At 35.0% G+C, this 12,824-nt stretch overlaps 1 protein-coding gene across 3 annotated transcripts in view; it reads left to right on the plus strand.

The window, feature by feature from the left end:
- Positions 1-12,824, plus strand: part of SUCLG2 (succinate-CoA ligase GDP-forming subunit beta) — a 341,482-nt gene that overhangs the window by 163,074 nt on the left and 165,584 nt on the right. For all 3 annotated transcript variants that reach the window (XM_044933774.1, XM_006070058.4, XM_025273081.2), the window contains exons 8-9: positions 958-1,119; positions 3,474-3,616. In XM_044933774.1, coding sequence (XP_044789709.1) covers positions 958-1,119; positions 3,474-3,616 — 305 coding nt within the window. The remainder of the gene's footprint in view (positions 1-957; positions 1,120-3,473; positions 3,617-12,824) is intronic.

Consider the following 12,824-nt stretch of genomic DNA (forward strand, 5'->3'; position numbering starts at 1 on the left):
TGTGGTCCATTCCTGTCACTGAGTGAGTTTCACTGTGTCCAGGGCTCCTCTCCAGTAGGAGAGTTAGAGATTGCTGCTGGTACCAGCGGATGGAGACCGTGGTGCTAATAACGCCTGGCAGCCTTCCATTGTAACAGACCAGTCTTGGCCGCTTAATGTTTTGTAACTTGAATCACAAGAACCATAAGATGGTCCTGCTCACATCAAGATCATAGTATACTTTTAGCAGACCCCAGAGTAAGTATATCAGCAGTCTGGGGATTGTCTTTTTCTACTTTTCAAATAAGAAAACAGGTCCAGCAAGAAAGTAGGTTATTTTTATCAAGGTTACAGAGTTAGTTAAGGGTCAAATAAGTTAAAAAATTTAATGATTCTGACTTGGCATTCTTTCCACTAAATCTTCTAGACATATTAGTGAGGACAGTGACTAAATAAAAACTTCATCTTGCAACATCAGAAGAAGGCTGTAGGAGGATAGCAATATTAAGCATTATTGTCAGGTCTCTCTTTGCATTGACAGGAAAGATTACTAAAAATAGGAACTGTAATAAAAATTGCAAATCAAAGCTATATTTAGCTATGCCAGTGTGTAGCTTTTAAAGAGTGATGGCAACTTATATTGTCATTTCATAGAAAACAACAGAGAAAAATTATTATGCTTTTTATTAGAATGTAAGTCCCTTGAAAACAGGGATTGTTCATATTTGTCTTTGTAGCCTTAAAGTTTAAAGATAAAGCCTTAACAGCATCTTCTGTCTGAAGCTTGAGAAAAAATGACAGTATTCGATTTTATTTCTCTTGCACTTTTCAGCCTGGAGAACTTATTGGATTGGTCAAAAAGTTCATTTGAGCCTTTCTGTTACATCTGACAGAAAAACTTGAATGAATTTTTTGGCCAACCCAATAATTTATAGATCCTTAGGAGATATTTAGGTATGTTTGTGTTTTCTTTATTAGTTGTCTGTTTTGATGCCAAGATAAACTTTGATGACAACGCAGAATTCCGACAAAAGGATATATTTGCTATGGATGACAAATCAGAGAATGAGCCCATTGAAAATGAAGCTGCCAGATATGATCTAAAATACATAGGACTGGACGGGAACATTGCCTGTTTTGGTAAGAAAGCATTATATCAATATCATAATTTGTGAATTTTTGCAGAGTTTAGAGACCTCTGGTTTCTAAAATGTTATTTCCTAATCACAAGTGAACATATGAGATTTTTGTAGCCAAAAACTCTTAAAAAAAAAACCCAAAATTTCTTTCAAAAGTTCATTTTGGCCTGTGGTCAGTGGTTTCAGGTAGGGTTTCTCACTTCTTGCCCTATGGACATTTTGGGTGGGATAATTCTTTGCTGTCAGGCTCTTTCCTTTGCTGCATTGTCACCAGTTGTGACAATCCAAATGTCTCCAGACATTACCTTCTGGTAAGCACAGTCACCCCAGTTCAGGACCAGTAATTTAAAGCATCTCAGTTAAATTTTGACTAGTAAAAGTCAGAACCTTTGCCGAAATTTGTGTTTAAAATATATTGCTTTCTTAGAGGAAGTTGAAGAGAATGCATGCTTTAATCATTATACTAAAGTTTGAGGTTCTGTGAAAACCGAATGATCAAATGTTTACTCCATTATGTCAGCTTATTAATAAGACAATTGATTTTATCATAGTCATTTAAATTTATGATACTGGCTTATTAACAGAGATAAGAATGAGTCTAAAGAGGCAATACAATTTCTGTTGTTGTCCACAGCATATAATAGTGAGATTTATACGCTTCTGTGTTTCTGGTGGAATCAATTCATTGCACTTGAAACAGAGGTCTCAGTCTTAATGGAATTAAAATAAAAAAGATTTGTAGCTCATTAAACCAACAGTATCATTATATTCAGAACTGAACAGACCTAATCTAGTAGTTTGCTGTTCATACAGTAGAAAATGACATCCAATTACAAGTGATACCAAAAGCTCTTTCTTTATATTGGAGCAAAAACTCTCGTGTACTAGATCACTCACATTATTCTTATCTTGATAAGCTAATATGCTCTCAATATTTGTAGGCATTTAGAAAAGGGAAAGATTTAATGGTGTGTTTAGAGCAAATTAAACGCATATTCTTTGTAGCCTCTGTGGAAGTATGCATGATTTGGTCAAGGTGGCAGTCTTAAAAGGTAGGATTAATACATTTCACATTGTTTTAAGATCATATATAAATTATTTTTATATTAGTTGTCCCAGGCTTAGTTAGTCACAGTTCACAGGCATTATCTGAGAAATACAAAGTCAGAAAACGTGAAAGGTACTTTACCTGGAGAGTTTCTATAATGTACAGGAGACTTTGGTGTGTGTGTGTGTGGGGGGAGGACTTTCTAACTAAGGAAAATAATTTCCTATAATTAGGCATAGGAAGCAAAAGAAGTGCAATTGATCAATAAACTTAACTCTGGAAAATAAGAATTTTTATGTTAAAACTCCTTTTTTTTTTTAAAGAAAGCTTCTAGGATGTTGGCGTATTTTAGTTTAATGATCAGGTTGCTAGTGAACATTTCTTACATTAATTTGAAACAGTAACAGTGGTTAGGAATATTGTTTTGATGCTGTCATTTGTTCATTTGTTTTCTTCGTTTCTCCAGAGAACACATAATCATGCATAGTTGCACTGAGTGTAAAAAAGTATTTCAGTCCTATTGAAGTTGGAACCCCTATGGTTCAACCCCCCGAGGGATGCCACATTCAAAGGAGCGTATTCACAGCAAGCAAAAATGGAAAAAAATCACATTCTTTACTCAAATCTCTTAAAGAATATTAAAAATGATGTAATTCATAGGGCTCTAGCAACTTTTTATAGCCTTTTCCCTCTCTCCAAATCTCTTAAACTTTATACTGTCTAGAACCTAAAACCCTTCCCTCTACTGCTGCTGCTGCTGCTGCTAAGTCGCTTCAGTCATGTCTGACTCTGTGCGACCCCATATGGCAGCCCAACAGGCTCCCCCGTCCCTGGGATTCTCCAGGCAAGAATACTAGAGTGGGTTGCCATTTCCTTCTCCAGTGCATGAAAGTGAAAAGTGAAAGGGAAGTTGCTCAGTCGTGTCCGACTCTTCGAGACCTCATGGACTGCAGCCTACCAGGCTCCTCCATCCATGGGATTTTCCAGGCAAGAGTACTGGAGTGGGGTAATCCAAATTTATTGCTTACTGAATGAAGCTCTTCCCTTTGTCTTTCCCAGATTGATTTAACTTCTCAATAAATCCTTCTCCCCATTCCTGGGTATTTTTTGTTTATTCTTTGTACATTTTCTGTTTCTGTATTTTTAAAGTCTATGAATTTATCTGGTTGAACAGAATGTCAGGTAGGCTGGAAACTGGCTTATTAATGTTGGGTTTCTCTTTTAGTAATATGGAGAAGGGCCAAAGTTTATGCACCCTTTGGTGTTGCTATATTTATCTTGTCTTGTGTACCATTTGCATTTCACAGTTAATGGTGCTGGACTCGCCATGGCTACCTGTGACATCATTTTCCTGAATGGTGGGAAGCCAGCCAACTTTTTGGATCTTGGTGGTGGTGTAAAGGAATCTCAAGTATATCAAGCATTCAAATTACTCACAGCTGATCCTAAGGTAACTTCTCTTTTTGTAGGAGAGGTTTCATGGTGTAATGATTTCTCACCATAACGATCTGCTTTGTTCCTGCTGCTGAGGATTAATAAGCCAGCACATGTATAATACTTTCCAGCCCCAGATGCAAATACTGCCTTATATCACACTGGAATTCATGATGGCTTAAATCATCTGGGTAAAAGGCTTATAAGTACCCCTAGGATCTTACTTCAGGGCCTGTGCTTATAAAGTTCTGAGAGGTGGAAGGAAATTTTTTTTAAACAGTGTCATGCAAATAAAGAAATATTGGTTGGCATGAAATATTTTTTGTGTGTACTTAACAATGAAGTGATTAGTTCTATGCTTATGTGAATTAGAGAGGACTGAGTCTCAGATTCCTTCCTCAAAGATGCTGAGGTATTATAAGATTAAGACAGAAGAAAATTACAGGGTTATAATATTATGTATTACTGGAAAATGAAGACCTCACATCCTTCTATATGCTTTTTAATTTTCATCTCTAATGATTACATGTGTTACAGCTTGTAACATATGCTCTAAGTACATATAATGTTATTCCATGGGCATCCTTTCTTCTTAACTAGAATGTAGCTGTCTTGCTAGGTGCATAGTAGGTACTTGGTAAATACTTAATCAGTTCAAAGACCAGTATGATTTGCATCCATTGTAGCTATTCAGTTGTCTGTGATAAGATTTAGGTAGATATCATTATATAGAAAGGCTAATATTTTTCGAATGTGTATTCAAATGTTGTCTGAACTTAATATGGAAACTTCCCATTTATAAGTAGACTGGAATTTTGGGCCTCCTGTGTATACAGTTTTGTCTTAGGTTAGTGGTATGCTTGTCTGTTTTCATTATGACTTAGTTGGTAACCTTACGTTTTTGTTAAATCTTTTTCTTACAGTTAACACACACACACATAAAATGGTTAAACATTATCAGCAACTTAGCTTCATTTCTGCACTGCTGTTCAGAAATAGCAAAGTGACTGAAGTCCAAAGTCACTCAGCCATGAATTGTCCACAGGTGATTTTTCTGTTAACAGAAGCACCTTGTTTTCATTGGTTAAGTAGGGACATTATCAGAGGCTCCCTAATCATTTATGAATTCATTTATTGCTCTTTTCTATTCCTTTCTAAGGGAAGAATCATTTTTATCCAAGAGATTTTCAAAGCAATTGAAATCTGTAAATACCATGTACATAATACACAGCTCTTTCAACTGCTTGAACCACAAAAACCCAGAGGACAAGCAACTGTAATAAAATACTGCACATTTAGTGTTGACTGAAATTCAGTGCTGAGCATTAAAGAGAACCAGGAAGGATTAGATCTACCAGGACAATCATATTGCATTTTCTTTGGAGTATCTTTTCTTAGTGGCTGATCCTGAATTTTAATTTTATTGAAGTACAGGAAGGGAATGAAAAATCACTTGGAAAGCTTTTTTTTTTTTTAAATAATCTCTTCAAAAATGTTGACTCTTCCTATTTTCAAGTGCTGGGAGTATTTAAACTTTTTTGAGATTGGCTGTCATCTTGGGTAGATAAAGGTATGTGGGAGTTATTTTATTTTTCTCATGCTATATCAGGAAAATGAATGCTTGGCTCATCTCACAGTACATTTTCCAAATCTTGAAATTTCAAAGTCAGTTAAAAAGCATAGAAATGTAATGGGTATTTCAATCCTGGCGTTGTTTCACAAATTTCAGGGAACAGAGGCTAAAAAATAGTATCGATGAATTGATTGGATCTTGCAAGGAAACCGGTTGTAATTCTGGCAGTAATTATTTCAAGTAGAACCCCATCCAGTTGCTCAGACTAGAGATTCCCCAGAGAACAAAGCTAATTATTTCAAAGGTATTGATTTTCTTGTTAGATATAAGGATTAGTCAGTTGAATACACTAAAACTAAAAATAACAGAAGGCCCATTGTTGTTAAACTTAAATCAAGTGATAGTAGCAACTGCTTGTTTGTTATATGTACAAACTAATTCTATTGATCAAATAATAAACATGCTCATTCATGAAAAATATTATGCATTGACATATATTTCCACTCATAACGTCTGCCATGGAGCTGAGACTTATATTTCACTTGACTATTAGTCCAAATGCTGATTTTCATTGGGACCTAACCCAAGTACCTTTATAACTAATGTGTTCTTTATTTGTTTGTAGTATATGTAAAATGAAGTTCCTGTGCCAAACTGTTTAAAACAAGAATTTTTCCAAGATAGCACACTTTCTAAACTGGATTCCCATGAAAAATATCGTTAAATATTTTATAATTCTCTTATTTTCCAGCTGGGCTTGAGATGAGAGAAAGGTAATAGAGTTTTTTCTGCTGGTGGTAGAATAGATAAGATCTCACCCTCATCATTTTAACTTACAAGATTCTAAACACAGGTGTTCTTAAAATCATAGGAAGTAAAATTGTTTTAGAAAGTAGAAGTAGGATTCTGTGCGAGTCTATAAAGAATTTGAGCACATTTAAAGGAGAAATACTGTCAAGAATGTTAGCATTATGTTTTTATTTTCCTGAGTCGTGCTTTTGAGTTTTGTTTTTAATTTTGAACTTAGAATTCCAAATATATAAAAATGAGCACAACATCATGTGGAGTATGTAGAACATATTGCATAAATGAATTAAAGGAAAAGATGGTTGTTATGAATCTCAACAGTAACCTCTGCTCTGTTGTCCAAAGTTAAGCCAGTCTATTGCCCTCTGGAGGCCTGATTTTTGAAAAGCAGTAGCTTATGACTTGTGAAGTCTGTTATCTTGATTTTACTGTGCTTCCTGGTTTAGGTCCAATGTAGAGTCCAATATTCAAAGCCTTTTAGGAAGGAAATGTGCTATATAAGCACCAAATACTTGGAAGAGATTCTTAGTGGGGCTCAGGTGCCAGCCAGCCTGGGTTCCAATTCTGTCTTTAACAAGTGTTGACTGTGGCACCTTGGGCATGTTATGTAACTTTTATGTGTCTTGGTTTCCTATTTTTATAAAATAGAGATAGTAATAGTACTTATTACCTCAGAGAGTTACTTCATTATATGAATTGAGATACATATATTTCCCATTTAAAGGGCAATGATTTCACGTGACAGTACTGTCTAAAAATTTTAATAAACTTTTATGAACAGAATAGCTTTCATGAAGAACACTGTACAAACTTACTATCTACATTGTAAGTAGATAGTTCAATGAATTATGACAAAGTGAACATATTTGTGGATCCTCTGACCACATCAAGATATAAGACATTCCCAGTGTTATGGACTGAGTATGTTTTCTCATAATTTATATGTTGAAATCCTACGCCTCTCTGTGATGGTGTGAGGAGCTGAGGCCTTTGGGCTATAATTAGATCATGAGAGTAGAACCTTCATGGGTGGGATTAGTGCCCTTATGAAAGAGATTCCCAGAGAGCCCTCTCACCCCTTCCTTGGTGTGAGGACATTGCTGGAAGATGGCCACCTGTGTACTAATTAGCGGCCACTGAATGTGCTGGTGACTTGATCTTGGACTTGCCAGCTTCCAGAATTGGGAGAAATGAATGTTTTTTAAACCACCCAGTCTATGGTCGTTTGTCACAGCAGTTTGAATGCACTGGGACAGTCACCGTCCCAGCAGTACTTTATACCTCTGCACTATCGCCCTCAACCCTGCTTTCTTCCCAAAGCTAATACTCTCCTAACTTCTACTATCTAAGATTTGTATTGCCTGGTTTTGAGCATAATACAAATGGAATCATACAATGTATATACTTTTGTATTTGTCATCTTTCATTTGACTTTTTATCTCAGATTCAATCATATTTTATGTAGTAGCGGTTCACTTACCCTTATTGCTGTATAGTATTCTATTGTATAACTTGACAAGAGCTTTTTTATGTCATCTTCTATTGATAGACATTTGTGTGATTCTCATTTTTTACTACTATGAATACCGTTGCTATGAACATAATCATACATGCCATTTGGAGCATGTTTTTATGGTGTATATGCTTGGATGTAGAATTTGTGGGCAGTAGGGTATGCATATACTCAGTTTGAATGTGTACTACCAAACAGTTTTCTAAACATGCCAATTTACATTCTGATAGGCATGTGTGAGAAACCCTCACGAACATTTTTGTTATTCTGGTAGGCATATGGTAGTATTTATTGTGGTTTAATGCCATTCCCTCATAACTAATCAGGATGAACACCTTTTCATGTGTTTATTAGCGATGTGAATATACTCTTTGAACTTCTGTCACCTCACGAATAAAGTAGACATGAAAATAATACCCCAATGCATTGTTTTATTATCATTTAAGATACATGTAAAGTACTTGGCAAACCTTTCTAAAGCATGATGAAAACTTTAGTTTCTATGCTTTTTTCTTGAGTGTTCATTTTGATTATCATTTAAAGGCTTAGATTTAGAATTACTGAAACAGTGGGAAATAAATGGTTGTCTGCAGAAATGGGAGCTGTCTGAAGCAGTTCATTGATACCAGTGTTACTGCCTGGGTTGTTTTGAAATTGATGAAATGTGTAAGCAGTTTCAGTAGTGTGCAGTGATTCTCCCTCCAGACAGCCAAGGAAACACAGTTTAATAAAGGGAGGATTAAATTCATATTTTGGGAGAACCACAAAATACAGTTTGGTTTAAATTTGAGGAGAGGCCAGCTGGTTTAACTCTGTGGTGAGTACTTGAAAAGTCTTTAGAATTTGAGGCCAAGGGTGTAAAACTGCATGCTGTATTTTTGATAAGGGGTTTGTGCAAATGCCATCAGTTGTTATATTTTGAAATTAATAACATACTAATGCCTCCTATATTGTTAATTATCATACAATTAGAGTTTATTTAAAAGCAAAACACAAGATCCTCTTTTTCCCTTAAATACATGCTTACATCAGAGGCATGAAACAAAACTCATTTTATCATTTGCCACTTATATTTGCTGAAATACCCTATCTGCAAGGGAATATTTCTTTTGGGAATTAATAGAATTCTTTTAGGGATTTGTTTTCAGATATAAGGTCCAGTACTCTTTAAACATGAACATTATTTTTGAAATGATTACTGTGCATTTCTATTCTTACAGGGCAGTTTGAAAACTAATTTTACTTTCATATAGAGTTGAGAAGCAGCCATTCTTTATAGTGATCACCTACCTGATAGCCTGTTCTGAAGAGAGTAAAAATGGTTTTGTGCTTCTGGATCCACAACCTGTCATTTGGTTTCACCCCTTGTTTCACATTACCACTGTGTGTACACTGGAACATGGAAAACCATCCTCCCCGTGCTCATTTCTGCTCGCAGGGATTTTCCTATTGTCGTGAATTCATAAATGCTGACATTTGCTTTTCTTTTCCCGATGGCCATTTGACCCAAATTTCCAAGACTGTCTGGCTCTCCATGCCCAACTTACCTGCCAGCACTTCCCAGTAAGAGCCAAGTCCTGGCAAAGGCAGTTGTTTCTGAATCTCACACATGATAAGTATGTCTGATAGCTACCACATTTTCAAAGCATCTGTAATGTAACACTCTAAATCTATTTTCATGTTCCTTGCTGACATACTCTCAGAAATAAATAAAAAAAATAAGATTTGTACTCTTTGCTCCACTTCTCAATATTCAGATTTTAATGTACCTGACTTTGTTTCATTGTAAGTGATTTAAAGAATTTAACAGATTTTGGGATAGTTTAGTAAATTTTATGATTAATCTCAGCATGCTCAATAATTCATTATGAATCCTATATGGAGAGGCCTTTGTAGACTGTTAAAGAGAAATGGACCACTAGTCAAGTTGTAATATCATATAGGTTGGAAATAATATCTACTTTATTAAATGTTAGGAATTTTTTTATTCTTAATTTTATTGCATTGAGAAAGGAAGTAGTTGACCTTAGCAATTAGAAAATATAGAAAATAGTGTATATCCTAACAAGTTGAACAAATAATAGCTGAGATTAATGTCAGGCATCTCTGAATCTTAAGAATAATCTTAGGATGGTTGAGTGATCAAGGCATCTGAAGGTTTTACTATTTTTATTTTTGAGGTATTGTTTTAGAATCCAGGGGCTACCCTGTTGGCTCAGACAGTAAAGAATCCGTCTGCAATGCAGAAGACTTGGGTTTGATCCCTAGGTCAGGCAGATCCCCTGGAGAATGGCTACCCACTCCAATATTCTTGCCTGAAAAGTTCTAGAGACAGAGGAACCTGACAGGTTACAGTCCATGGGTCGCAGAGAGTCCGACACTACTGAGTGACTGTCACATTTAGAGTCCAAATTGCCTGGTAGAGGAAATCACTGGATGTGGAGAGTGAACTGAGTAAAATTATTCTGGAGAACAAGGTTAAAAAGCTTTGAACTGTGAATACCTCTGGTTCCTCTGCTCTGCAGAAGTGAATTGTAGTCTGGTGGAATGAGCCCAAATGGGTTCAGGAGATTGAAGACACTGAATCCTCTTTCTTCTTCCTGTCATGCCGTGCGCCCCCACCCTGCCCCCACTGTCAGAGAATTGGGAGTTACTGTCTCATTGTCTACTTCCTAAATGAGTAGCATGTCCATGTGGGCTTGCTGAAGAAATCGGCTTGACTTGGAGTGGATTTCTATGTAGTGTGCCTTTTCCCCTAATTATTGAATTAGGGAAACATAAAACAGAAAAGTACAGAAATACACTAAATTTTATATATGTAAATGTCTTGATGAATAATATAGCATTTTTTACAAAACTATTTTCAATAATATATAACTATTATATAGTCTTTTCACTTTTTATGTGCTTTTTGCATGTCTTAGTACAGTACTCAACAACATTTTCAGTGGCTAAACAGTGTACACTTGTATAGATATATGTTTACTTAAACAGTCCTCTGTTTGGTATTCAGGGTGTTTCCAACTTAATGTAATGCTGCTGTGAACCCCCCATATATTCATAGCTTTAGAAACAGGTGAGATTTATTTACGTAAGATGAACTTATAGAAGTATGAAGATGATTTGAGAGAATGGCACTGAAACGTGTATAATATCATATATGAAACGAGTCGCCAGTCCAGGTTCTATGCACGATACTGGATGCTTGGGGCTGGTGCACTGGGACGACCCAGAGGGATGGTATGGGGAGGGAGGAAGGAGGAGGGTTCAGGATGGGGAACACGTGTATACCTGTGGCGGATTCATGTTGATATATGGCAAAACCAATACAATATTGTAAAGTTAAAAAATAAAAAAAAAATTAAAAAAGAAGTATGAAGGTAAAGATGAATGCAGAGGTTAAGTTTTTCACACTTAGTGCCGAATTATCTCAGTATTAGTTGAAGGAACATAGAGAGTTTTCATCAAATAAGTTTTCTTACATCCTGGCCATTGTTACTGTGACTCTTTACTGTCATGAGAAGTAACATTTTAAATTATTTTTATTTTATTGAGCATTTTTATCACTTTTGTTATGATCTGCCTATTAATATATTTTGCCCAATTTTCCATTGTGATGTCACTCTTTTTCACATTTAAAATACAGGCATGTGTGCAGTTTTGGAAATCAAAGGAATGGGCTCTTTTATAGATCTTGCAACACTTTTTTTCCATGTCTTTGAATTGGTCTATATAAATTTTTATTATTTCATTATATGTATGTCCTCCTGAAATAGTATGAAGTGAGGCCATTTAATGCATGTTTTTTGGGGCTATTATTTACTTAGTTTTTCATGAAACTTTTAGTAAGTCTTTCTAAATTTGTTGCTCCATGAATCACCATATTAAGGTACAGTTGTAAGTGGAAGCATGGTACTCCCAATCCCTCCAAATGTGACTTAAGGCAAGATGAATGTTGTGATTAAAATGGCATAGTTCTCTAGTTCCTAATAAGATTCTTAGTTATTTTCAAGGAATGTTTTTCAAAGTATTGAAGGAATTTCATTGTAACCTAATATGCATTTTTTTCAACCAGGATTCTTAGTACAGTTGATCCCACTATTTACAGGTTCAATATTTGCAAATTTGCATATGTGCTAAACTTTTTATAATCAGTACTCAGTGCTTTCACAGTTGTTTGCAAAAATACACAGAATTTGAAAACTTTTAGTTATGTGGTACACTGTTATCAGTGAATGTCAAACAAGTCAGCATTTTCCTTTCTTATTTCAGTGCTCCTACAGTAAACAAGTGTCATTTTCATAATGTATTTAGTGCCCCATTTTCATGTTCTTATCCTTTTTGGTGTGTGATTTTGCTGTTTAAAACAGACCCACATGTAGTGCTAAAGTACTGTCTAGTGTGACCTGCCTTATAGAGAAAATACAACTTAGATAAGGTTTCTTGAGCCATGATTTACCATGTTGTTGGCCACAATTACATAAAAAACAAGGTTATATATTGAAAGGTTGACAAAAATGTGACCAAAGGCTCTCAGGAACCTAACCCTATATTTCCCCTAGGAGCAATGGTTCGGTATTCACTAATTCAGTGTTCATTGCAACTTTAGACCATATTGCTCTGAATAATGTGAATTGCCTTTATAAAGTTTTAGATAATTAGGACAGCTCTTTAGAATTATTTGCTAGAGACCCTCCATTTTATCTTTTCTAAAAAGGACATTTAGGAACTCCTACTAAGTAAAACAAAAAACAAAATTTTTTCATAATTTGCATTTATATGTTTCCTAAGGGAAGAATTTTGATTATGAGAAACTTTGAAATGTGTCATAAATGACTTTTGAGACATAGCAGCTTTATAACTTTGGATTAAGGGAATAAACCTTGAGAACATTTTAATTTAGTTTTCATGTTTCAGTTAAGGTGATTTCCTTACCTGTTTAAATCCCTTCACTTTATGCTTTTTGAAAGTTTTCTTTACATTTACAAAATTGATCATTTTTTACTTTTATAAATTTACCTTTCCTACTTAAAGTATAAAATTAAAAAAAAAATGCCCCTAACTTTATTTCTATAACAGAACTGCTGTTACAGTTTGTTAAATTTTCTTCTAGCATTATCTATGCCTATCTTCTTTATAAGGTTATAACTAGAATGTTCTTCCTTTGATGGCTTTTTTTTTAATTAGCCCAATACTACATGATAGACATATTCTCATGTTATTAGTTGGTCTCTCTGCCCATGAATTTTACTAACAATATTAATAATCAGCTTATTAAAGCTTCTTTTTACTTTAAAGATAATTTAAAGAAGGGCATTCTATTTAAAATCT

Source organism: Bubalus bubalis, chromosome 21 (assembly GCF_019923935.1).
Source record: "Bubalus bubalis isolate 160015118507 breed Murrah chromosome 21, NDDB_SH_1, whole genome shotgun sequence".
NCBI classification, from domain to species: domain Eukaryota; kingdom Metazoa; phylum Chordata; class Mammalia; order Artiodactyla; family Bovidae; genus Bubalus; species Bubalus bubalis.